The sequence below is a fragment of the Heterodontus francisci genome, chromosome 20, assembly GCF_036365525.1.
Source record: "Heterodontus francisci isolate sHetFra1 chromosome 20, sHetFra1.hap1, whole genome shotgun sequence".
NCBI classification, from domain to species: Eukaryota; Metazoa; Chordata; class Chondrichthyes; order Heterodontiformes; family Heterodontidae; genus Heterodontus; species Heterodontus francisci.
This window is the reverse complement of record NC_090390.1, coordinates 30,153,768-30,181,736: the sequence shown is the minus strand read 5'-3', so window position 1 is coordinate 30,181,736 and position 27,969 is coordinate 30,153,768. Positions and strand designations below refer to the sequence as shown.

General features: G+C 44.2%; 1 protein-coding gene across 6 annotated transcripts in view; it reads left to right on the top strand.

The window, feature by feature from the left end:
• prkg1b (protein kinase cGMP-dependent 1b) overlaps positions 1 to 27,969 on the top strand; it is an 847,749-nt gene that overhangs the window by 809,704 nt on the left and 10,076 nt on the right. For 4 of the 6 annotated variants that reach the window (XM_068052491.1, XM_068052494.1, XM_068052495.1 and 1 more), the window contains 7 exons: positions 7,309 to 7,398; positions 19,089 to 19,112; positions 19,821 to 19,962; positions 21,622 to 21,785; positions 23,233 to 23,355; positions 23,592 to 23,654; positions 25,763 to 25,829. In XM_068052491.1, the coding sequence (XP_067908592.1) occupies positions 7,309 to 7,398; positions 19,089 to 19,112; positions 19,821 to 19,962; positions 21,622 to 21,785; positions 23,233 to 23,355; positions 23,592 to 23,654; positions 25,763 to 25,829 (673 nt within the window). The remainder of the gene's footprint in view (positions 1 to 7,308; positions 7,399 to 19,088; positions 19,113 to 19,820; positions 19,963 to 21,621; positions 21,786 to 23,232; positions 23,356 to 23,591; positions 23,655 to 25,762; positions 25,830 to 27,969) is intronic. The other 2 variants (XM_068052493.1, XM_068052492.1) reach the window with 1 other exon arrangement.

Below are 27,969 nucleotides of genomic sequence, written 5' to 3'. Positions count from 1 at the left end.
GAAGGCATTTGTTAAGGTGCCATATCAAAGGTTATTGCAGAAAATAAAAGTTCTTGGTGTAGTGGTTAACATATTGGCATGGATAGAAAATTGGCTAGCTAACAGGAAACAGAGTAGGCATAAATGGGTAATTTTCTGGTTGGCAAGATGTGGTGTGCCACGGGGATCTGTGCTGGGGCCTCAACTTTTTACAATTTATATAAATTACTTGGATGATGGGACTGAAGGTATACTTTCTAAATTTGTTAATGACACAAAGGTAGGAAAGTAAGTTGTGAAGAGGACATAAGAGGGCTACAAAGTGATATAGATAGGTTAAATGAGTGGACAAAGATCTGGCAAATGGAGTATAGTGTGGGAAAGTGTGAAATTGTACATTTTGGCAGGAAGAATTAAAAAGAGAAGTATATTATCTAAATGGTGAGAGGCTGCAGAGCACTGAGATGCAGAGTGATCTGGGTGTCCTGGTGCATGAATTGCAAAAGGTTAGTATGCAGGTTCAGCAAGTAATTAGGAAAGCTCATAGAATGTTATTGTTTATCGCAAGGGGTATTGAATACAAAAGTAGGGAGGTTATGCTTCAGTTATACAGGGCATTGGTGAGACCACACCTGGAGTACTGTGTACAGTATTGGTCTCCTTATTTAAGGAGTTCAGAGAAGGTTAACAAGACTAATACTTTGAATAGGTGGGTTGTCTTATGAGGAAAGGTTGGATAGGCTAGACTTGTATCTGCTGGAGTTTCATTCAAGACAGAGATGAGGAGAATTTTATTTTTCTTGGAACGTACTGAGTTTATGGAACTCTCTTCCTCAAAAGGCAGTGGAAGTAGAGTCTTTGAGTATTTTTAAGGCAGAGGTAGATAGATTCTTGATAATCAAGGGGCTGAAAGGTTATTGGGTTTAGGTGGGAATGTGGAGTTGAGGTTACAATCAGATCAGCCATGATTTTGTTGAATGGCAGAGCAGGCTCAAGGGGCAGAGTGGCCTACTCCTGTTAATTTGTAAGTTCTACTTGACTGTTTGGTCACCTATTCCCTCTCTCCCTGTATACTCTTAAGCTGTGGGGTGACCACATCTATAAACATGCTATCGACAATGCTCTCAATGTCGCGGATGCGCCACTGTAACACCAGCTGTTGCTCAAGTTCTGAAAGCTGGAGCTCAAGCTGCTGCAACTGATGACAGTTCCTGCACATATGGTTATCCAGGATTGGGGAAGATCCTGGAGATCCCACAAAGCACAGAATTTGCACTCCAGAGGTTGGAGCAGGCCTACCATTCCTCTATCTATTAAATTATAAACATTGGTACTACTGATGAGCCCTGCTACTACTAATGAATACGCTGAGTTTCGAGAAGAAAAGTTAACAAAGAAAAAAAATACACATCAATCAATCACTTACCTGCTTTTCACTGACATCACACTTGATTTTCTTTGGAATACTGTCAGTCAGCCCTGTACCCACAGACTAACTGCTCCCTCACAAGCCCGCTCTTTATCCTCTCACCACTGACACTGACACTGCCACTGCGCTTGCTCCCTCACAGGCCCGCTCTTTATCCTCTCTCCACTGACATGGATACTGTCGATGCTCCATCACAGGTCCGCTCTTTATCCTCTTACCGCTGACACTGTCGCTGCTCCCTCACAGGTCCGCTCTTTATCCTCTTACCGCTGACACTGTCGCTGCTCCCTCACTGGTCCGCTCTTTATTCTCACACTGCCACCGCTGATGTTTTTATTGAAACATGGTTATCGGAAGGGTAAAGTAATTATTGAGTAATAAATTTAAAGTTTTGTGTCTGTTGCAAGGATATATTTAAAAGAAAATTGTGGTAGGATATATGCTTGAAACATTTAATTATTTGATAATATAATTGCAGATGCAAAACTTATTTAAATCAGCCCAGCTCTGTTTATGTAAAATTTTTTCCAAATAAACTTGGTGTGGAAACCCTCAGGAAGTCAATTTGTCACTCAGTAAACATCAATCAAATTTTTAATCTGTCCAATTGATGACTGCAAACTATTATCAGTGTGTCTGATGATGATCAGCACTGGCATCTCTAAAGAATCTCAGGACAGATCATTCATTTAGCTGGGATCTGTTAACTGTGACAGACACCAGATATTGTGTTATTGAGGTAATAGTTGTACCAAGTAACTGTGCAAAACTTTGGAGATTGCAACTAAAGACCTAATGGATTTTCTGTCCCTTTGGCTGTTACCTACCCTTAGTAGGTAACTTAGTCCCTTTTCACATGAACTTGCTGCTGGAGTTTGGAGTGTCTATCCAATGGACTATTACATGAAACTCCACGAACCAGATATGATGACCTGGTCCTTGTGAACAATTCTGTTGGAAGTCTGAGCTTCATATTTTAGTCAGAAAAACTTTGCTAAAAGGAAAGAGGCGACTTTTTATTTTCAACAAGCCAACAGTAAATGAACATCAGAATGCATTTGTGCCTAAAACCCCTCCCTTTTAATATTGTGCTTGATTTCTGGTCTGTTGTTCCTCCAACCTCAACTTAGGGACATAGGAGCAGGAGTAGGCCATTCAGCCCATTGAGCCTGCTCCACCATTCAAACAGATCATGACTGATCATCTACCGCCTCGCCATTTTCCCCCACTCTTCCCATATCTCTTGATGTCATTATTATCCAGAAATCTATCAATTTCTGTCTTGAACATACTCAATGATTGAGCTCCCACAGCCCTTGGGGGTAGAGAATTCCAAAGATACACCACCCTCTGATAAAAGAAATTCCTCCTCAGCTCAGTCTTACATGTCCTACTGCTTATTCTGAGACTGTGTCCCCTGTTTCTGGACTCACCAGCCAGGGGAAACATCCTATCCACATCCACCCTGTCATGCCCTGTAAGAATTCTGTAAGTTTCAATGAGATCACCTCTCATTCTTTGAAACTCTTCAGAATACAGACCCAGTTTCTGGAATAGCTCCTCATAAGACAATTCCGCCATCCCGGGAATTAGTCTGGTGAACCTCCGTTGCACTCCCTCTAAGGCAAGCATATCTTTCCTTAGATAAGGAGAACAATACTGTACACAACACTCCAAGTGCGGGCTCACCAAGGCTTTATACAATTGCAGCAAGACTTTACTCTTGTACTCATATCCCCTTGCAATGAAGGCCAACATACCATTTGCCTTCCTAATTGCTTGCTGCACCTGCATATTAGTTTTCAGTGACTTATGAACAAGGACACCCAGGTCCCTTTGGACATCAACACTTCGCAATCTCTCACCATTTAAGAAATACTCTGCCTTTCTGTTTTGTACCAAAGTGGGTCACCTCACAATTAATGGTGGTGTGCACGTGCGAGAATTATTCAGCGGAGCCGCTGCAATATTTACCGTGGCAGCTCTTTAAGTGACTGTGGCAGACCCCCCTCCCAGTGACATAGACGGAGCAGGCGCTCCATCCCCGGCAGTGGTGTCCGGTGCCACTGCGCAGGTGCCAGAGCCATTTTTAAAGGGCTTCAAACCCTTGCATTGCATTTCAATTTTTAAAGTTAAAATGAAAGTGAAAAATTTAACAAAAGATTCAAGCCCCTCTCCCACCACCCCCCCCAAAGTTTATAACCTCTTACCTTCAACCCCATCCTACCATCCCCTCCACCAACTGCAATACTTTTCCCCACTCCCCCCACTCCACCCGCCCTGAAAACTTAACTGCCCCCTCCCAACCAATGTTCCACCTCTGATCTCCGAACGGAGATCCAAAGGTGCGGGAGTTCCGGCAACCGACCGGAATATCGCAACGGGATGGCCAGCGGCAGCAGGTAAGTGATTCATTAATTCATTTTATGTAGTAATATACTTAAATTGTGATGCCATTGCTGAGTGGCAGTGGGGCCACCACAAGGTCTCGCCACCATGAGGCCTTGTCGTCACCAGTAATATGGGGCGGGGCCTTCCCGGTGTCAACGCCTGTGGCAGGCCTCTCCCGGAGATATTCTCCAGGCTCCCTGCCATGACCCCTGACCTCAGGGGGCCCGTAAAATTCAGCCCATTATGTTAGTGCTGATTTGACTCTAAGAGACACATGAGATGATGGAACAAAAAAGCCCAATGCAGCTCTATGTGGCAGACTCAGTAAGCAAAATCCTGACCCAAGTAAGTCTTGGGTTCTCCAGAGGAATGTTGGTGATTGAACAGCCAGTCTGCTGTAATGGGAGCTGGAAGGGCAGATGTGTCACTGGGAGCTGGGATTTTTCATACTCCGTTCTAAATAAGCAACAGACCAAGACACTACTGGGTAGGGTGGTCCAACTGGACAGGCGGTCAACACTTTGCAGTTGCTTTGTGCTGGTAAGCTGCACAGCTTTAGTCCATTGGAGATCCTGAATTCTTAGCCCTTGCCAATCTACACCCAAACTCTTTGCACTTAGGTAAGTGGGTTGCATCCCTACTGTGATAGAGTGGATTCTCCATATCGGGCATTCAGGCACTGTACCTGTATAAATTTCTCAGCTCAGTTTGAGAATTTGTTACCATGTTTTCCATAAGTCAAACATGCAGCCAAATACACACAACAGATTTGTGCTCAAGTTTTTTTCTTTCACAGGCTAACTTTAGACGTGTTATTAAGGTTTAGAGCAAATTTATTGGTGGGTTTATTTTTATCAGATCTATCTCTTACTGAATGATGTAATGTACCACTTGTGTGCTGGTGCATTATGGCTCTGATTTATCCACTTGCTAAATTTGACTGTAGAAACAGTAATTGTAAAAGCATTTCTATAACTATGAAAACTAAATTACTTTCACAGACAGGAGAATTCTATCACGTGGAGATCACAGGGCATACAGTCTGAACTACATTGATGAGCTGCAAAAAAAAATCAATATAGATAATAACGGAGAAAATCCATTCTAATGCTCCCCAGCTTCTCTGTAGCTTTCAATATGGCTGACTACTCAATCCTCCACCACCACCTTTGCTCTCTGGTGCCTATGGCACTCTTACCTGTCTTGGTGTAGCAGCACATCTTCTGCAATAGCTGCTGCTTCTACCCCAAGACATTAACTTCTGGGCCCCCTCCTACATGCTGACCCTCAGCAACATTATCCCTAAGCACAGGCTTAGCTTCCACAAATATGCTAATGACATTGAGCTTTACCTCTTTGTTTTGTTCCCGTCCTTGACTTAACTGCAATGTCTAACTGTTTCACTGACATCTGTCATGGGTGAGCCAGAGTTGTCTACAGTTTGTCACTGGAAAAACCAAAGCTAACTAGTCGGCTTCCATCAGAAAATTTAAGCCCTGGACCCTCGTTCTATTCCCCTCCCTTGCTCCTTGATCCAGCTAAACCTGATGATGCCCAAGCTTGTGATTTTTCACCCCAAGTTGAGCTTTAACCTTAACTTTTTATCCATCACTAGGACTGTTTATTCCCTCTCTCTTCCCAAACACCCCCCAACCCCAGTTCTGTCATTACTCTTCTCTGATCTACCTTTCAAAGTTTCATTCATGCTTTCCTCACCTTAACTCTCCAATCTGCACCTCACTGGCAGCCCAAGTTACATCCTACACACACTGGAACTCGATCAAATTCTGCAGCCTGTCTCAAACCCTATACCAAGTCCACTCACAAACCAGCACTGACCTCACTGGGTTCTCGCACACTGTCCCCTACCTCACTGGGTTCTCGCACACTGTCCCCTACCTCACTGGGTTCTCGCACACTGTCCCCTACCTCACTGGGTTCTCGCACACTGTCCCCTACCTCACTGGGTTCTCGCACACTGTCCCCTACCTCACTGGGTTCTCGCACACTGTCCCCGACCTCACTGGGTTCTCGCGCACTGTCCCCGACCTCACTGGGGTCTTACACACTGGACTGGATTTTATAGGCTCGCCGGCGATGTTGGCGGCGAACTTCAAAAATGGCAGTCTGCCCGTGTGGACCAGACATCGCAGAGCCGCCACGATAGCAGTGTGGTGGCTTATTTAAATGGTCGAGGCGGACCGCCCCAGCCTCCCACCTGCTGACGACGTGGAGGGGGAAGGTGGTCCATCCCCGGCAACGGCGGCAGATGCCACTGCACCAGCGCGATGCTATTTTTAGAGGACTTTGAGCCCTACATTACAATCTAAATTTTTTAAAAAACAGTGATTTGAAATTTATTCCAAAAAATTAAGTAAACGTTTCTAGCCCCTCTCCCACCCCAGCTTCCCCCTCTCCCACCCCAGCTTCCCCCCCCACCCCATAACCATATAATTCAATCCTTGCCCTCTCCTCTCCAAAATACTTACCTTGTGCACCTGATCATCCCCCCCAGCCCAAACCCCTTCCCACCATCCCCTAAACCAATTGAAGGAGTTTGACCCCACTCCCCCACCCCCTGCACAGAGAATCCTATGTGCTCCCCCCTCCCCACCAATGTTCTGCCTCAGATCTCTGGAGCGGCAGAGGGGTAGGACATTTATTCATTAATTAGCATTTATTTAGATTTGGCTTCCATTACCAAGCAGCAGGGCGTGGGGAGGGGGTTCGTGGTTGGGCCGCCATGAGGCCTTACCGCCGCCAGCAATATAGGGCTGGGCCTTCCTTGCGTCAAAGCCTGTGGCGGGCCTCTGCCGGAGTCATTTTCTGGGCCTCCCTGCCATGACCCCCAATGTCGGGGCGGCTGTAAAATTCAGCCCACTGTCCCTGACCTACTGAGATCTCTGGCCCCCAAGGCATTGATTATAAAAATTAATCTTGCGCCACAAATCCCTCTATGGCCTCACTCTCGTCAATCTCTGCAATCCTCTCCACCACCAACCCAGCTCACACCCAACTCCCTTTCCACATTGGGCCACTGCTCCACTAATGTTAGCAGAGCTTTCAGCCATCGCACGTCCGCAGTCTGGAGCTCTCCTCCCAAACCCTCACCTTCAGAAGCCTTGCTGGGACACTGCGCCTAGTTAAAGGCACCGTACACATTTGTTTTATATTACTTTCACTTTTGGTCAGCACTGTGACATAATTGGAAGAACAATTGTTTTCAATTTTATAAAGACATTTTAATCAAATTAGACATGTTTGCTTTTAACATCATTCAGTAAAATACTGTCATTATTAGAGTGTCCTCAATTCAATTCTATCCATGCTTAAGACAGTTTTGTAGAGAAGTATTATGGACTCTAATCAAATGAAAATGTTCATTAGCTGAGTAAAGCCTGGGCAGATACACCCTTGTGAACTGGGCTGAAATAATCAAAGGATGAACAAACCAGAACTGTCCATAGGCACTTCGACTCCTTGCTGACGTTCTTCTCTTTTCAATACAGGCTCTACAGAACATTCAAGGACAGCAAGTATTTATACATGTTAATGGAGGCCTGCCTGGGTGGAGAACTGTGGACTATTCTCAGGGACAGGTATGGAGTGAATGAAATTACTTTCATACAGAACTTCATGTAATTCACTTTCTTTAACAGTATCTTTTTTGCATTGACCAGCAAGGCAGCTTTACCAAAACAGTTGTTATTTTCAGAATTGTTTATGTCCAATTTTTCAGTGACTGCCTTGGCTCAGTGAGTCACACGCTCATCTCTGAGACATAAGGGTTCAAATCCCAGACCAGAAACTTGATCTAGGTTGACACAGCAGTGCAGTACTGAGGGAGTGCTACACTGTCAGAGGTGCCATCTTTCGAATGGGGCTTTAAATCAAAGTCTTCTCTGCCCTCTCAGGTGAATGTAAAAGGGCCCATAGCACTATTCAAAGAAGTTCAGAGGATTTCTCCTAGTATCCTAGCCAAGATTTATCCCTCAACCAACATTTAAAACAGAAGATCTGGTGATTTATTTCATTGCTATTTGTCGGAGCTTTCTGTGTGCAAATTGGCTCTTGTGTTGTCTACATTACAATAATGACCACATTTAAACATACTTCATTGGTCAAAAAGTTCTTTGCGATGTCCTGAACTTGTGAAATGCAAGTCTTTTTCATTTCACAGAAATCTCAAGTTTTGAAATGTTTTACAATAAAGCAGATCTGTGAAACCATACATATTTATGATAGTGGGGTATTTTTGTTTTGTGCAGAGGTATGTCAGATTTGGAAACTTGCAGTCCATATTATTTGGATCTTAAATTGTTCAACCAAATATTTAATAATAACTAGTCAATCTCTAATTGCACATAGTGAATCAAGACCAAGTGTCATCTCCATGTGAATGTGATTAGAGGGTGTGGCCCATTGACTCAGTGCAGACATAAATGAGTGCCTTTTTAAAGGCAGTCTGTACTTTTATATTCTTGTTATAAATTCCTGTGTCTACATTTACAGTGGAACTGTTTATGTTAATGGACCAAGCTGTAATTACACCCTCTCACCATTGGTGGCACTGCAACATCACCACTGAGGAGAAGGTTAAACACTTGTTATGGGATGAAGCTGAATAACGAAGGATGAAAAAGTACATTTTTACCAAATTAATCTCTCATGCTGTTATTGCAAAACATTTGCAAAACTTAGTTTAATCTTCAAAGATAAGCTATGTCATTGAAACACTGGTTTCAGTGTCATCCTTAGCTGTAGTGAGGTGCAAACCAATGACGTGAATTGCGGTTTATAATTGTAGACCATTTCTGGCAGATCTTTGGCACAAAGCACACCACCCAATGTTCTCCTCTATTAAAGTCAATATAAAGCTCCTTTATATTGGTCCGATTGACTCAATTCTAGGATGCAAATTATAATTGACAAGAATGCACAATTGTTGCAGGATAAAGTGAGCAGAATTAGGATGTAAGTATATGGGGAGGGGTGGAATTACTGGTCTCATTTTCCTGCAAACGTCTAATAAGTCAGACTAATATTCTTCCTCTTTAATAGATAAATGTATCCATTTTTAGTCTTTTAAAATAGTGAAGAGAAATTTCGAACAACCACACTAAGCATGTTCCTAGTCACTTCTATCCTTACATTCTCACACATATAATCTCACATCTGCCTTCTCGCATACCCGTCCCCACTCTCACATGCCCTCTCTCTCACACCCACACTCTCACATGCCCTCCCTCTCACACACCCACACTCTCACATGCCCTCCCTCTCTCACACCCACACTCTCACATGCCCCCTCTCTCACACCCACACTCTCGCATGCCCTCCCTCTCACAGACCCACACTCTCGCATGCCCTCCCTCTCACAGACCCACACTCTCACATGCCCTCCCTCTCACACACCCACACTCTCGCATGCCCTCCCTCTCTCACACCCACACTCTCACATGCCCTCCCTCTCTCACACCCACACTCTCTCATGCCCTCTCTCTCACACCCACACTCTCACATGCCCCCTTCCTCGCACACCCACATCCTCACATGCCTTCCCTCCCTCACACCCACCTTCGCATGCCTGTCTTCTCACCCATCTGCCCTCACACTCCGTACTGCACCCATACTCTCCAACATCTATCCTCACACAAAGTTGCACTAATCTCCATCACTATCTATTTCTCTGTGGCACACTTTTACATTTCCTGTCTTGTGCGCGCACGCACACGCTATCCTGTGCATCCACGGCATCCCGTACTCCTCTATGTATTGGAGTAGATTATGCCACGGCATGGACTTCAGAATGGGCAACTGATGAAGCCCCACTGGCTGCCCAGTAATCCCAGCAGGAGGCAGTTCCATCTTGTGGGCTGGACCTCATTGGGGTTGGGCTGGTGAAGTATGCATCAAAAACAAGCACCTCAGGGCAGCCCTATGGCTCTGCGGGGTGGTCAAATTTCGTCTGCTTTTCTTAGCCCCATATAAACACAGTAAAATTTATCTCAGAGCTTCTCTTCAGCTGGACCACCAGCGGATTCTACAGCATGGTGCACACCCCACCCAGTGCTGCCCTAAAATGGCATATGGCCTCCTCTGTAAATTTATCGGATCCTGAACTGTATATTAAATCTCCCATCTCACTCCTGTACGTATACTGCCACACACTCATTCTCACATTTCTGAACACATGTACACAGTGGGCTGGATTTTAAGAAGCCCTGGACATCATGATCCATGGCGGTGGACCTGGAGATGGCTCTGGATGAGGCCCGCCAAGGACATCGACGCCAGGAGGGTCCAGCTCGATTCTCCTGGGGAAACGGGGCATGACACTGGTGGGGAGGGGGGAATGAGGTAAGTTTGTCGGTGCGGGGGGGTGGGGTCGAATAGCTGTAAGGGATGGTGGGAAGGGTTGAACCTTAAACTTTGTGCAGTTTGTAGGGTGCGGGGGGAGAAGTCAAATGTAAAAGTGTTTAGTGGGGGCAAAGGGCAAATTGTTAGTGTAATCGTTACTGGGGGCGGTGGGGAAGGAGCATAGGAAATTTATTTATTTACTTTTGGGGGGATATTTCTTTAATAATTTAAATATGCTGGCAGGGCTGGTTGCCCTTTGAAAATGGTGGCAGTACCTGCACACAGGCAACTGACATCATTGCCAGGGACGGAGAGCCTGTCCCATCCACAAGATGGGGGTGGGGGGAGGGTCAGGCCACCCCGGCTATTTAAATGAGTCGCTGCGCTTAAGATCGCAGCAGCTCTTTGGCACGGGCCGCCATTTTTTGAGCTCGTCACAGAGATCGGCGGCGAGCTCATAAAATCCAGCTCAGTCTGTCTCCTTTCCTCACTCCCCCTCATTTTCTCCCTCCCTCTCCTCACTCACACACACACTGACTCTCACACTTCTGAAAGCACAAAGGCATTGACTCCCTTTCTTACTCCCCCTCGCTGTCCCTTCCACTCCTCACTTCCTCCCTCCCTCACACTCCTTTATACACAACTCTCACACTTCTGAACACACACAACACCCTTTCCCTCCCTCACTTTCTCTTACTCATATATGTGTCTGAAGGGGGAGGGTGAACAGTCAGAGGTCGTGGTTCACATTGGTACCAACGACATAGGTAGAAAAAGGGATGTGGTCCTGCAACAAGAATTTAGGGAGCTAGGTAGCATAGTAAAAAGCAGGATGTCAAAGGTTGTAATCTCTGGATTACACCCGGTGCCACGTGCTAGTGAGTATAGGAATAGGAGGTTATAGAGCAGATGAATGCGTGGCTGGGGAGATGGTGCAAGAAGGAGGACTTTAGTTTCCTGGATCACTGAGTCTGTTTCTGGCAAAGGTGGGACCTGTACAAGTTGGACAGGTTGCACCTGAACCGGAACGGGACAATCATCCTTGCTGGGAGGTTTGCTAGTGCTGTTGGGTCGGGGGGCGGGGGGTGGTTTAAACTAATTTGGCAGGGGGATGGAATACAGACTGGAGGTACAGTAGGGGGTGATGCACAGTCAAATATAGAAGAGAAACTGTCAGTCTGGAAGACAGAGCAAATATAGACCTGCTAAGGCGCAATTGAATAATGCAAGGCTGGATTGTATCTATTTTAATGCAAGAAGCCTTACAAGTAAGGCAGATGAATTGAGATCGTTGATTAACAGTATTAACAATAATAGAGGATTTCAACCTCCCCAGTATAAACTGGGATAGTCTTAGTGCAAAAGGATTAAAGGGGGTGGAATTCATAAAGTGCATACAGGAAGGCTTTTTGAGCCAGCACGTAGAAAGTCCTACAAGAGAAGGGGCAGTACTGGACCTAATCCTAGGGAATGAAGCCGGACAAGTGGTAGAAGCGTCAGTGGGGGAGCATTTCAGGGATAGTGGCCATAACTCTAAGATTTGAGGTAGTTACGGAAAAGGACAAACATGGACCGGAAATAAAGGTACTGAATTGGGGGAAGGTTGATTTCAATATGATAAAACGGGATCTGGCCAAAGTAGACTGGGAGCAGCTACTTGTAGGAAAGTCTGCATCAGACCAGTGGGAGTCATTCAAAAAGGAAATAGTGAGAGTTCAGGGCCAACATGTTCCCGTAAAAGTGAAGGGTAGGACCAACAAGCCCAGGGAACCCCGGATGTCAAGGGATTTAGAGGATTGGATAGGAAAAAAAAAAGGAGGCTTATAACAGATTCAGAGCACTGAAAACAGCAGAGGCCATAGAGGAGTATAGAAAGTGTAGGGGAGTATTTAAAGTAAAAAGTAATTAGGAGAGCAAAGAGGGGGCATGAAATAACCCTGGCGGTCAAGATAAAGGAAAATCCCAAGGCGTTTTATAAGTATATTAAGGGCAAGAGGATAACCAGGGAAAGAGTAGGGACCAAAGTGGCAATCTGTGTGTGGAGCCGGAGGACATAGGTGAGGTTTTAAATGATTACTTTTCATCTGTGTTCACTATGGAGAAGGACGATGTAGGTGTAGAGATCAGGGAGGGGGTTTGTGATATACTCGAACAAATTAGCATTGAAAGGGAGGAAGTAATAGCGGGCTTAAAGGTGGATAAATCACCATGCCCAGATGAGATGTATCCCAGGCTATTATGTGAGGCAAGGAAGGAGATTGCAGGGGCTCTGACACAAATTTTCAAATCCTCTCTGGCCACAGGAGAGGTACCAGAGGACTGGAGGACAGTGAATGTGGTACCATTATTCAAGAAGGGTAGCAGGGACAAACCAGGTAATTACAGGCCGGTGAGTCTAACATCAGTGGTAGGGAAACTTGGAAAAAATTCTGAGGGACAGGATTAATCTCCAGTTGAAGAGGCAGGGATTAATCAAGAATAGTCAGCAAGGCTTTGTCAGGGGGAGATCATGTCTAACAAACTTTGATTGAATTTTTCGGGGAGGTGACTAGATGTGTAGATGAGGGTAAAGCAGTTGATGTAGGAAACATGGACTTCAGTAAGACTTTAGGTAAGGTCCCGCATGGGAGATTGGTTAAGAAGGTAACAGCCTTAGGGATCCAGGGCAATTTGGCAAATTGGATCCAAAATTAGCTTAGTGGCAGGAGGCAGAGGGTGATGGTCGAGGGTTGTTTTTGTGATTGGAAGCCTGTGACCAGTGGTGTATTGCAGGGATTGGTGCTGGGACCCTTGCTGTTTGTAGTGTACATTAATGATTTAGATGTGAATATCTGAGGTATGATCAGTAAGTTCGCAGATGACATGAAAATTGGTGGTGTTGTAAATAGTGAGGAAGAAAGCCTTAGATTACAGGACGATATAGATGGACTGGTAAGATGGGCGGAGCAGTGGCAAATGGAATTTAATCCTGAGAAGTGTGAGGTGATGCATTTTGGGAGGACTAACAGGGCAAGGGAATATACATTGGGTGGTAGGACCCTAGGAAGTACAGAGGGTCAGAGGGACCTTGGCGTACTTATCCATAGATCACTGAAAGCAGCAGCACAGGTAGATAAGGTGTTTAGGAAGGCATATGGAATACTTGCCTTTATCAGCCAAGGCATAGAATATAAGAGCAGGGAGGTTATGATGGAGCTGTATAAAACACAAGCTAGGCCACAGCTGGAGTACTGTGTACAGTTCCGGTCGCCACATTACAGGAAGGATGTGATTGCACTGGAGAGGGTGCAGAGGGAATTCACCAGGATGTTGCCTGGGCTGGAGCATTTCAGCTATGAAGAGAGACTGAAAGGCGAGGGTTGTTTTCCTTAGAGCAAAGAAGGCTGAGAATGGACCTGATTGAGATATCCAAAATTATGAAGAGCGTAGATAGGAAGAAACTTTTTCCCTTAGCTGAGGTGTCACTAATCAGGGGGCATAGATTTAAGGTAAGGGGCAGGAGGTTTAGAGGAGATTTGAGGAAAAATGTTTTCACCCAGAGTGTGGTTGGAATCTGGAACACACTGCCTGAAGAGGTGGTAGAGGCAGGAACCCTCACAACATTTAAGAAGTATTTAGATGTGCACTTGAAGCGCCATAGCATACAAGGCTACAGGCCAAGTGCTGGAAAATGGGATTCGAATAGATAGGTGCTTGATGGCTGGCACGGACACGATGGGTCGAAGGGCCTGTTTCTGTGCTGTATAACTCTGACTCTATGTAATTCTTGTAAATTGTGGTTGTGGTTGAATACTGACAGCAATACCGTTCCTTCATTTTTATGTTAGTAGCTTTAATAGAAAATCCAAGTGATAAGAAATTGAAACGTCATGGCTGTTTCAGTGCATGCTGTATCATTAATAAAATACAAGAAGCACTCCTAATAATTTTAAATTAACCTGTCCATCAATTTTGTTTACCTTAATATTTAGTGAGAATTTACAATTACTGATCGTCCAATATTACCTACCCTATCCTTTGGCGCCACCTGCTGTCATAAGATATCAAGCCACTTTTTGCACAAAATATAGTTCACTTGGAAATAAAAATGATAAGATTGCAGGTTAACTCATTAATAACCAGTATCAAGTGAAACCTGTTAATATGAATTTAGCATTCCGCTACTAACTGTTCAGACAATTGCTAAAGTCAGGTACAAAGTGCGAACAAGATTTGCTGAGTGGAAAGTATTAGGTTCAATATAGGATATTATTTTATGTTTTTAAATACATTTTCGATGTAACTTTTCAATGCTGATTGCAATTTGAGCCCAAGGCTCATATAGAGTCAGATTGTTTTAACAATGTATAGTAGAAGTATTCCCTATGAAGGCTGAGGTAGATTGTCTCTCCTTTCTTTGTGATGATGCTCAACATAATGTTGATAATGTAGGTGAACCATTTGAAAGAGATAATTTAATGAATCTGCTGCCAGAGGCAATTTCTTCCATTGCAGTTCACAATGGAAATTCAGGCTTTTGCACAGACCTTGGTACATGAGCAGACTCAAATTATTCATTGGATCCATTCAACTGTTAACCCTGTAAACCATTTCATTTGTTAAGTCATAAACTCTCCATTCCCATAAAGTTTGCTCCTGGACAAGATCATAAATGAGACATGCGTAAAATGATCTGAGGGCCCAGATTTTGCGATAGTTTCGCTGGCATTGCTATCAGCGTTCACTATCTGAAACTGAAAGCAACTGCTGGAGGCCACAAATGCACAGTTAAATGCAAAGATCCAGAAGTTGCTGTCAGAGTCTACACTCCTCCATAGGGTTCACTGTTGATTTCCCCCCAAATTGCAATCAATTAGAAATAGAGTCATAGAGTCATACAGCATTGGAATTTAATACAGACAAGTGCGAAGTGCTGCATTTTGGCTGAAGGCGTAGGGAGAGGCAGTATGTACTTTACAGCACAGTTCTAAAGAGCATACAGGGACAGATGGACCTGGGGGTGCATGTGCAGCAATCTTTGAAGGTGACAGGACATATTGAGAGAGTAGTTAGCAAAGCATATGGGATCTTGGGCTTCACAAATTGAGTACAAAATCAGGGAAGTTATACTGAACCTTTTTAAAGCTCTGGTTAGGCCAACACACTTTAGAAGGATGTGAAAGTCCTAGAGATGGTGCAGAAGAGATTTACCAGAATGGTTCCGGGGATCAGGGAATTTAGCTACAAGGTTAGGTTGGACAAGTTGGCTTTGTTCTCTTTGGAGCAAAGGAGTTTGAGGCGAGATTTGATAGAGGTGTACAAGATTATGACTGGTTTAGATAAGGTAGACAAAGAAAATCTGTTACCATTAGCTGGTGGTACAAGGAGTAAGGGACACAGATTTAAGGTTTTTGGCAAGAGCTTCGGTTGCAGCGATGGGTGGGGGGGATGTAAGGAAGAATGTCGGATGGTGATGGCAAACACGAGGGGACATAGCTTCAAGTTGAGGGGTGATAGATATAGGACAGATGTGAGAGGTAGTTTCTTTACTCAGAGTAGTAAGGGCGTGGAACGCCCTGCCTGCAGCAGTAGTAGATTCGCCAACTTTAAGGGCATTTAAGTGGTCATTGGATAGACGTATGGATGAAAATGGAATAGTGTAGGTCAGATGGTTTCACAGGTCGGCGCAACATCGAGGGCCGAAGGGCCTGTACTGCGCTGTAATGTTCTAATGTTCTAAAGCATAGAAACAGGCCCTTCGGCCCACCGTGCCCATGCCGACCATAATGCCTATCTATACTAATCCCATCTGCCTGCATTAATTCCATATCACTCTATGCCTTGCTCATTCAAGTACCTGTCCAGATGCCTCTTAAATGTCGCTACTGTTCCTGTCTCCACCACCTCCTCAGGCAGCTCATTCCTGATACCCACTATTCTTTGTGTGAAAAATGTACCCCTTTGATCCCCTTTAAAGCTCCTCCCTCTCACCTTAAATCTATGCTCTCTGGTTTTAGTCACCCCGACCGTGGGAAACAGACTCTGGCTATCTACCCTATCTATGCCTCTCATAATTTTATATACCTCTATCATGTCCCCTCTCAGCCTCCTTCGCTCCAGGGAAAACAGACCCAGCCTATCCAATCTCTCTTTATAACTCAAGCCCTCCAAATCAGGCAACATCCTTGTGAATCTTTTCTGCACCCTCTCTAGCTTAATCACATCTTTCCTGTAGTGCGGCGACCAGAACTGCACACAGTACTCCAAATGCGGCCTAACCAACGTCATGTACAACTGTAATATGACGTCCCAACTCTTGTACTCAATGCCGCGGCCAATTAAGGTAAGCATGCCATATGCCTTCTTCACCACCCTGTCTACCTGTGTTGCCATTTTCAGGGAACTATGTACTTGCACCCCAAGGTCTCTCTGCTCAACAACACTCCCCAGGGCCCTGCCATTCACTGTATATGTCCTGCCCTGGTTTAACTTCCCAAAATGCATCACTTCACACTTGGCTGCGTTAAATTCCATTTGCCAATCCCTTGCCCACTTTCCCAGTTTATCTATATCCTGTTGTAACCTTAGACAACCTTCTTCACTGTCCACTATACCACCAATTTTGGTGTCATCTGCAAACTTACTAATCATGCCCCTTACAGTCATATCCAAGTCATTAATATATATGACAAACAACAGAGGGCCCAGCACTGATCCCTGCGGCACACCACTGGTCACCGGCCTTCAATCTGAAAACAACTCTCCACTACCACCCTCTGCCTCCTATCACCAAGCCAATTTTGTATGCAATTTGCTAGCTCACCCTGGATCGCATGTGTTCGAACCTTCTGGACCAGCCTACCATGCGGGACCTTGTCAAAGGCCTTGCTAAAGTCCATGTAGACAATGTCCATCGCCCTGCCCTCAACAATCCTCTTGGTCACCTCCTCAAAAAACTCTATTAAATTCATGAGACTTGATTTCCCACGCACAAAGCCATGCTGGCTTTCCCTAATCAGATCATGCCTTTCCAGATGCATATAAATCCTGTCTCTCATCTCAGCTCCAGGACATCACTGCAGGGGTTCTTCAGGGTAGTGTCCTAGGCCCAACCATCTTCAGCTGCTTCATCAATGACCTTCCTTCAATCGTAAGGTCAGAAGTGGGGATGTTTGCTGATGATTGCACAATGTTCAGCATCATTCGCAACTCTTCAGATACTGAAACAGTCCGTGTAGAAATGCAGCAAGACCTGGACAATATCCAGGCTTGGGCTGATAAGTGGCAAGTAACATTTGCGCCACACAAATGCCAGGCAATGACCATCTCCAACAAGAGAGAATCTATCCATCTCCCCTTGACGTTCAATGTCATTATGATCACTGAATCCCACACTATCAACATCCTAGGGGTTATCCATTGACCAGAAACTATAGCTATATAAATACCGTGGCAACAAGAGCAGGTCAGAGGCTAGGAACCCTGCAGCGAGTAACTCATCTCCTGACACCCCAAAGCCTGTCCACCATCTACAAGGCACAAGTCAGGAGTGTGATGGAATACTCTCCACTTTCCTGGATGGGTGCAGCTCCAACAACACTCAAAAAGCTCGACACCATCCAGGACAAAGCAGCCCACTTGATTGGCACCCCATCTACAAACATTCACTCCCTGCACCACTGACGCACAGTGGCAGCAATGTGTACCGTCAACAAGATGCAAGGCACCAAGGCTCCTTTCGACAGCACCTTCCAAACTCGTGACCTTTACCAACTAGAAGGACAAGGGCAGCAAATGCATGGGAACACTTCCAACTGCAAGTTCCCCTTCAAGTCTCACACCATCCTGACTTGGAACTATATCACCGTTCCTTCACTGTCACTGGGTCAAAATCCTGGAACTCCCTTCCTAACAGCACAGTGGGTGTCTCTACCTCACATGAACTGCAGAAGGAAGGCAGCTCACCATCACCTTCCCAAGGGCAATTAGGGATGGGCAATAAATTCTGGCATAGCCAGTGACGTCCACATCCCATGAATGAATAAATAAAAACTGAGCATTCATTCGGCAGGACAGTGATTTAAGCTATCATTTTATCTAATCTTGCTTTGAGATGTGTTGTATTGCATTAAAGCACAACTTCTATGTATTATGAACCGTGAAAATTCTGGAGGAGTTTTAGCTGACCTAGAAGTGACTGCTTCTAAAATGCTTGGATTGTTTCTCTGTTTGATAGGTACCTAAGTTGAATGCTGTAGAAATCTTGTATAGACTGAATTATTTTCCAAAGCTTTGATCGAATTCCTAAGTACTTTGAGCAACCTCTATGCAGGAGGGAAGGCAGAGCTAAGTTAAATTGCACTGCCCTCGACGAAAGAATTCTCCAGTACATTTTGTCAAACAGCGGCACTGTGTTTTACCAAAGAAATGTTAGCACATTTGCCAATCTTTTTCTGAACATCTCTTTTGAAAAGTTTGCAACATATCAGATTAGCTAGAGAAAAATTGAGAATCCTAAGGATTAGCATCTAAAGTACACCAACATCTCGGGGTGGTTTAGTGAAGTGGTTATGTTACTGCACTAGTAATCCAGAGGCCTGGACTAATAATATAGCCATCACCACCAAGACAGTAACTTGATGGAGCGAATCTCCCGCCCACTCTCGTAGTTTTGTACCATTGAAATCAACAGAACAAAAAATCGGATGGGTTCTCTAAAGGGCGGGCAGCTCACTCTGCGAGATTACTGCCCAGGCAGTAAAGTTGAAAATAGCTCCCAATACTTCTCACTCTCATATATATGTTAAAAAAAAAGGAAGCCAACAGCACATGCTGCCCAAAGATTATTCGAAGCTTTTGTAACAAACCACTGTCCTTAAAGGGACAAATTCCCAGCTATATTGTGGCAGCCTTTTTCCTTGAATAATATTTTATTGACCTTTTTCCGTAGATACAAAGAAGACAATATTAAAAGGTACGTGGCACCTTTGTACTTAAAATAACTAAACTACTATCATTCAAATTGGAATGTGCAAACAAGCCACTCAACCCATCCAGCTTGCATCATCCATCAAAGGGCCCCACTCAGTCCATTTTCATTGTGTTAGATGTGAGTCCATTGCATGGGATAACAGTTCTATGCATGAGATTTATGTCTCAAGTTACACCTAGGCTGTGGTTTCTTGAGTTTATCATCATGTCCCCGGTTCAGGATCCATAAACTCCCAAAATCCACCTCCCACCATGACCTCCATCTTCTTGAAAGCCTTGAAAGTACAATATTTTTGTACAAACACTTACCACAGGTTTCTCTCTCTGCTATTTTTACAGAGGAGCCAACTCCTTTTAAATAAATCGATTAAGATTGTGGAGGGATGAATTGATACAGTTGCATTAAGTCTCTGTACAATTACATTGTGTGCAGTGACATCCGGCACTAAAACCCTTCAGCCAGCTCCCGTTGTCACCTCATAATCTACATTATAATAATATTTGCATATGGAGTGTGCACGCATGGCATCAAGATGGAGTCAAATATATATACAGCACAATACCTGGCTGCACCACTAGCTGCATCTCATGCCAATCTGAGCCATTAAACTAATACATCAGATCTGGCATTGTATGTTTTATGGCACAATTCCACAGGTGTAATGTCTGCCTTTTGGTATTTTTCTTGCAGAGGTTCATTTGATGATGCTACCACGCGTTTTTACACAGCCTGTGTGGTGGAAGCCTTTGCCTATTTGCATTCCAAAGGAATTATTTACAGGGACCTCAAGCCAGAGAACCTAATCCTTGATCATCGGGGCTATGCTAAACTGGTGAGTATTGGAAGGCTTTGATATATTAAAAAGGTCTACTCTTAAAATGTCGGGTTGGGTGGTGGGGTGAAGGGAGGAAATATGAAGCACCCTTGGCTGCCTCTTTAAGCTTTCAGTTCATAGGCTGCAGCACTGAATCAAACACTACCTGCAATTCAAAGGCGTTTTTATACTGTTAAATTAAGGACAACTAAATAAATACTTAGAACATAAACTGTTCAATTCTGCTAGCCGTTCCTTCTCTGTCCATCATTCTCTCTTTTGATTATTATAATTGTGCTTTCATTGTTTCTCTACATGATTCATGCCACTGATCTATTTTTTTAACCTAAAAGTTTCCATCTCTATACCTCCCTACTTTCCTCTGCCCAACTGTGCAACGTGAATGTGAGAACCATATCCCAAAAGCTCCAAAGGCCAATTTTCCTGGGAAATCGAGGCCCGATAACCTAAGTATTGACATCAAGTTCATGTTCACTCAATCCTGTAAATGTTTTCTTCCCTACTTTAGATTCCCAGCCTCATTTCCTCAAACAAGAGGAAAGGCAGGCCTTAGGTCTCAGTCTATCTGTTTTCAGGATTCTGCTCAATTTGCCCTTCAGCTGACCATTGGTGCAATGGTTGTGCATGAAGCCCATATTAACCTCCCTCCTTAGCGAGAAGGAAATCAGCTGCCATCACCATAAGGGAAATTGCAGCCAAGAATTCCCATGCATTGACATCTGTACCACCCAGTAAATGAAGACTGAGCTTGATGGCTACATAGTCTAAGCCAAACATTAAGCATTGACTATTTTTTAAAATTTGTTTTTAGAATGTAGGTGTCACTGGCTAGGCCAGCATTTATTGTCCATCCCTAATTGCCCTTGAGAAGGTGGTGGCAAGCTGCCTTCTTGAACCGCTGCTGTCCTTAAGGTGTAGGTACACCAACAGTGCTGGGAGTTCCAGGATTTTGACCCAGCGACAGTGAAAGAACAGTGATATAGTTCCAAGTCAGGATGGTGTGTGGCTTGGAGGGGAACTTGGTGGTGTTCCCATGCATCTGCTGCCCTTGTCCTTCTAGGTGGTAGAGGTCACAGGTTAGGAAAGTGCTGTCAAAGGAACCTTGGTGCATTGCTGCAGTGCATCTTTTAGATGGTACACACTGCTGCCACTGTACGTCGATGGTGGAGGGTGTGAATGTTGAAGATTGTGGATGGGGTGCCAATCAAGCGGGCTGCTTTGTCCTGGATGGCGTCAAGCTTCTTGAGTGTTGTTGGAGCTGCAACCATCCAGGCAAGTGGAGAGTATTCCATCACACTCCTGACTGTGCCTTGTAGATGGTGGACAGGCTCTGGGGAGACAGGAAGTGAGTTACTCGCTGCAGGATTCCCAGCCTCTGACCTGCTCTTGTAGCCACAGCTTTTATGTAGCTGGTCCAGTTCAATTTCTGGTCAATGGTGACCCCCAGGATGTTGATAAGGGGGATCCAGTGATGGTAATGCATGAACATAGAGGGGAGATGGTTAGATACTCTCTTGTTTGAGATGGTCATCGTCTGGCACTTGTGTGGGGTGAATGTTACTTGCTGTTTCAGCCTCTCAGAGTGTAATGTTCCAATTTTCAGCCCAGAAGGACATAGCAAAGTCGCAAATTAAATTTACTTGTCTGTGTCATTAGGTGGACTTTGGGTTTGCCAAGAAAATAGGGTTTGGAAAGAAAACATGGACATTCTGTGGGACTCCAGAATATGTGGCTCCAGAAATCATCTTGAACAAAGGCCATGACATATCAGCAGATTACTGGTCACTGGGAATTTTAATGTACGAACTCCTAACTGGCAGGTGAGAAAATCCAGAACATAATTGCAGTACCCTACATTGTTTATAGTTGCTTCAGCCTGCTCATCCATCATTAACATATTACAAGACTTGTGTGCACAGCACACACTTCCTGTCACACTTCAGCAGTCACATTTCTAAAGTCCCACTTCAGTCTATCCTCTGATTTACTATAACCATTCTATCCCTCTAGGTCCACAGTATTTCCCAAGCTGAGAAAAGGCTGCAAACAGTGCTGCACACAAACATCTCCAAATACTCAATGTGCCCCTTCCTAAGCCACAAGATGATGCAAGTCACCCTCCCCCATATGATCTATCTCTGACTGGTGCCAAACTTCACCTCAGGGCACTGCAAGTTCATATGTTAGCAGAAACTGGATTCAAATCCTGGTTTACCAATGTTCATGAACAGGCTTAATAAAAACAAGAAATGCTGGAAATACTCAGCAGGTCTGGCAGCATCCGTGGAAAGAGAAGCAGAGTTAACGTTTCGGGTCAGTGACCCTTCTTCGGAGCTCCCGAAGAAGGGTCACTGACCCGAAACGTTAACTCTGCTTCCCTTTACACAGATGCTGCCAGACCTGCTGAGTATGTCCAGCGTTTCTTGTTTTTATTTCAAATTTCCAGCATCCGCAGTATTTTGCTTTTATTCATGAACAGGCTTGATGGGAAGTAACTATGTTACAAATGCAATCTCAATTATCCTATAGATATTGACATAAAAACTATCTGTCCGACTCAGTTGGTAGCACTCCCGTCTCTGAGTCAGAAGTTGTGGCTTCAAGTCTCACTTCAGAGCATCAGCATAACATCCAGGCTAACATTTCAGTTTGGTACCGATGGAGTTCTGCATTGGTGGGGGTACCGTCTTTCAGATGTGACAGTGAACCAAGACCCCGTCTGTCTATTCAGGTGGACATAAAAGATCCCATGGTACTACTCAAAGAAGTCTGGTGTTTGGCCAATGTTCACCCCTCAACCAACATCACTAATGCAGATTAGATAATCAGTTATCTGATTGCTGTTTGTCGGATCCTGCTGTGTGCAAATTTGCATACCTCAATCAACATGACTGAAAAAACAGATTAACCGGCTATTCATCACATGTGCTGTTAATGAGATCTTGTTGTGTGCACATTGGCTCCTGCATGTGGCTGCAAAACAAGAGTGAATAATCTTCAAAAATAATTGTTTAGCTGCGAGGTAATTTGGGATAGTCAGAGGATGTGATATGTTTCATGTAATTGCAAGTTATTTCTTATGAGAACAGGAAAAGATTTTTATCCTTTGATGGTAAGAAAAAGGCATCATGGAGAAGAAAACCAAATATAAAGATGGAAAGAAGTATAGAAATTCATTAATTTAACACTGCAGCTAAAAGGCCTTTGTTTTCATAGTCCTGGTGAAAACTGTTTCTAATTTAGTGTTGCCTCTTCCTTTTTATAAAGCCCACCATTCTCCGGTCCTGACCCCATGAAAACGTATAACATCATACTTCGTGGAATTGACATGATTGAATTTCCAAAGAAAATTACCAAAAATGCTGCTAACCTCATCAAGAAACTATGCAGGTGAGTCTCTGACTGAACTGATCACAGCAGGATGTGAAAAGTTCAACCGGCTAACTGGTCAGAGTTGTAAATCTATTTGACCAATTGCCTCTCTGACATTTAGAAGAGAGGTCCTCCCTCTCCTCTTGCTACTTTAAATTGTTTCGAAGTATAATTCAAAACACGGCCATAAGAAAAGGTCAAAGTATTGTAGAGGGATTCAATCATTCAAAAAGGATTCTCTGCTTTCTTAACAGGGACAATCCATCAGAAAGACTTGGGAACTTGAAAAATGGAGTTAAAGACATTCAAAAGCACAAGTGAGTCTTGCCTTTGAGCATCTTTGTACAATATTGTGTCAGACTTAAAGCAACCTACTTAACTATTTAAGTGTATTGTAGCAACCTCTCCCTTCCGAACAGCACTGTCAATGTACCTACACCCTAAGGACTGGAGTGGTTCAAGAATGCAGCTCACCACCACCTTCTCAAGAGCAATTAGGGATGGGCCATAAATGCTGGCCTAGCCAGCGACACCCACATCCCCCAAATGAATAAAAAAAACAAGAGACTCCTTGTTTTCAACACATGGGACTCCACTAAGTGTACATTATGATGTAGCAATTTTAGTCGTTAATTCACTTTTACCCTCTTTCTTCAAATTGTTATTTTGCATGAGCAGTTGTTGAACACAGTGCCAGACTCAGTATTTAGGGTTTTCTTCCTTGTTAAGCTGGATTAATCAAGGTTCAGTTAAAATTATTGAATGTTCACTTAACGTGCACATTGAGTTACTGATGCCACCAGTCTGTTGAGGGAGATGGCAGAGGTCCAACACTGCGTAAGGAAACATGTTGGGACTGCTTTTCGTTTCGGATAAACAGGGCGGCAGTGGGATGAAACATGGTTTAAAAAAAATTGTCGCTGGAAATTCGCCCATTCCGATTTTTGGGTGGAGATCAATTTAGACATTCTGGACTCCCACCCAGAGGAGCTGCCTGTGCTGGCTATGCACGATATTACAAGATTAGCTCAGCTCCATAACTTACTGGCATTCCAAGCATATCTCTCGTGATATGCCAAGAATATCAAGGCAACATATGAGGCACCAGCAGCCAATGAAGGGCTTCTCATTGCCTATTGTGGTTCAGGCACTTTCACAGGGTGCAATAGGCATGGCAAGGCATAGGAAGGTGCCACAGGGCATTGATGACAGTGATTCCTGGGTAAGAAAAGGGCAGAGGTGTCCACTTTTTTTAATTTAAGGGCAACTTGCCCTTCAGGACCTGTACTAAATGGGCAGTGTTGGCGAGAGCACTATTCAGGTACACCAGCTACATTACACAGTAGGTGCCTAATTTAGATGAACATTGCATGCCTAATACACATTGTGCACGTGTTCCTGATCTGCTTTTGTAGTCGCTGCCCACATTGAGACAAATGGTAAGCCTTACGTCCACCATTACATTGTCAGCCACTTCAAGAAAAATCCGATGTTTTATATTCTTATGTTTTATTATTTAATGTAGTAAAAAATGAATGTATTAAATGAATTTCCTGTCCGTGTCACACTTTCTATCATCCTTAATTATAGGTAAATCTACTTCTCTTCAGAAAATTTCTTGCAGCTGATTGGCACATGTAAAAATTTTCTTAATCTCAGAAAACATCAATCCCCAAAGTCTTCCCCCGATGTGCCAGGTACTGAGCCTCCAGCTTCTGCCACTCTCACATCAAAAACTTGGCAAATACATTTTACCATTTCATCTGCTTTATGCAATTAAAACATTTAATTCCTGATATTGATTATCAGGAGAAGAATCTGTCTAATTACCCCTTTCACTGTTTCTTCCTGAATTGTTTCCGTCTTTGCCACAATACGCATGGTCACTGGACAAGCCATTTTATCACACAGAATAAGTTTTAAATTAAGTTTTATGTATTTTGAAAGACTAGAACTGAGAAAATAAATTCAGGTTTTAGAACATTGAAGAATTTGCATCCCAGTTTACTCGTGAGCAATACCATGGGAGGTTGAGTGTGTACACATGAGAGCAAGTGTATATATAATAATACTAACAATTGATAATTGAGTTGCATATTTAATCATCATAGATATGACACAAAGCAGTGCTAGCCAACTCCATGCTGGAGGATGAACTTGAGTTCTTGAATAACTCCTAGATTGAGCTGCGTCACTTTAAATCTCAGTGAAAATTAACCTCAGGCATACAGATGAGAATTTCTGGACTTGCAATGCACTTTCAGATCTCAGAGACAAGTCTTAGATACAGAGAATGCACAGATACTGTTTGCTGACTTGCAGTGTGTCTGCCTTAAAATCTATTAGTACCATTGCTTTGTGTAAAATGGAAAATACTTAATTTTTAGAAAATGTACAACAAAGCACATTTGTTTTTTTTTCCCAGGTGGTTTGAAGGTTTTAACTGGGAAGGATTAAGAAAAGGCACTTTAACACCTCCAATCGTATCTAGTGTAAGTGTGCAACCAATGTTTTCTTGTAGAATTGATAACCCAAATGGGATCTTTCAGAGTTCAGACTGTTATTTAGAAAGTAATAGCTACAGTGGCATGATTTTGAAGGCATTTCTAAATGAGGGGTTCAGTGTAACCACAGAACACAGAAGCAAAAGACTCGACCCCAAAGTCAAGTCACTCTCTTTAAATCATTCCATCATGTCAGTTTTGTTTTAATTTTAAAAAATTAAGGGATGTTTCTCTACATTCATGTTAGCAGCAAGTGTGTTTGCATATTATTGCAATTATTGATTGCGATGACGTTTTTCTGAGAAATAATCCAAAGTTGATTGCTCGAGCGTTCCATAACTGGTCATTATTTAAATCTAATAATCATGACTAAGACTCTTCCTCCATTTTAACAGTCTCCAAAGCTGACTAACATTTCTATAGTCAAGTTCTTAGCGTTCCTTTGGGTATCAGAGTGGCTGATTTGGTAGCTCACTCACCCGAGTTTGAAGGCCACGGTTTCAAGCCCCACTCCAGAATATAAGCACAAGTTTTGACTGCCGCTTCAGTGCTGTGTATATCTAGTGGTGCTGTCCTTAGGTTGACACGCTAAACTGAGGCCCCTTCTGATAATTCGCTTGCATGGCGCAAATTTCAATAATTAAGAGTTCCCTTAGTGATCTGTCCAACATTCTCCCTTCAACCAAACATTTATTAGCTTTTTGTTCATCTAATTTTTGGGCGGGAATATGACTGCTATATTTATCCATATGACAATATTAGTTAATGGAATGTGAAATGACTTGAGTTGCCCTGACAGACAATGATAAGGTGTTCCACAAATCCTCGCTGCTTCTTTCTCCTACTGTAGTTATTATAGTAAGAGCCAAAACTGAACAAAAGTAAAAGCAAGAGCAAAATACTACAGATGCTGGAAATACTCAGCAGGTCTGGCAGCATCTGTGGAGAGAGAAACCGAATTCATGGCTGGAATTTTGCACCCCCGCCCCTCCCACAGGAGCAGGCTGGTGGCGGGGGTGGGGAGGGGTGGGGCGTCATAAAATTGAGGGGGGGGCAGTGCCATTCCCAACACCTTCCTGCCCCCCACTGCAAATTTACGAGGGGCGGCAGTGGTGAGAAACGGCCCACCCGTTCCGGGTCAATCAAGGCCCTTAAGTAGCCAATTAACTGCCTCTTAAGGGCCTCCTTCCACTGCTGCTGGTATTTTACCAGTGACCGGCTGGCGGGTGGTCCCCCAGGAGGCTGCCAAGTAAAACCTGGCGGCCTCCTTGCAGGTTGGGGGGAGGGCCCTCCTGATCGGGCATCCAGTGCCCCATGGAGGGCCCCCCACCATGGCCCAACTGTCCCCGCTACATAATACTACGCACCACCCCCCCCCCCCCCCCCACATGAACCAACACCCCTTACCTCACTGGGGCCCAGCTGATTGTCCCCAGCGAGGCCCCAGACACTTAGCGTGTTTCCAGGCCAGCGTCCTCTTGCTGCTGAAGCTGGGTGCAGTCCCAGCAGCAGCCACCGCTCCTGGTGACGCTGCTGGGACTGAGAGCTGCCAGCCTGCTGATTGGCCGGCAGCTCTTCGAGGCAGGACTTCCTGACTCAGAGGGGTGGAAGTCCTGCTCAAGGCCAATTAAGGGCCTTGGGGGGGGTGGGGGGGCATATAATCCTGCCGTGGTTCCCAGGCACAGCGGACAGATGTTGCCCCCCACTTTTTGGACTGAGGGTGGGGCCTCCTACCCAATGATAAATTGAAGCCCATGTTTCAGGATAGTGATCCTTTGTCAGAACTGACAGTACTTACAGATGTAACAGTTGTAAACCAGGCATGGAATGAGGGGAAGGGAGCAAAGAACAAATGGGAAGGTCTGTGATAGGGTGGAAGGCAAGAGAGATTAAATGACAAAAGAAATGATAGTGAAAAAAACAAAAAGAGATGGTAATGGGGGAAGTAAAGAAACGAAAGGTGAATCTAGAGGAGGTATAAATGTGAAAAACAGAATCATCACCAACAGCTGTCATCCAAAACAAAAAAGGGGCAGTGGTATGATCTGAAATTGTTGAATTCAATGTTGAATCCAGGAGGCTGTAAAGTGCCCAGTTGAAAGATGAGGTGCTGTTCCTGAGCTTACAT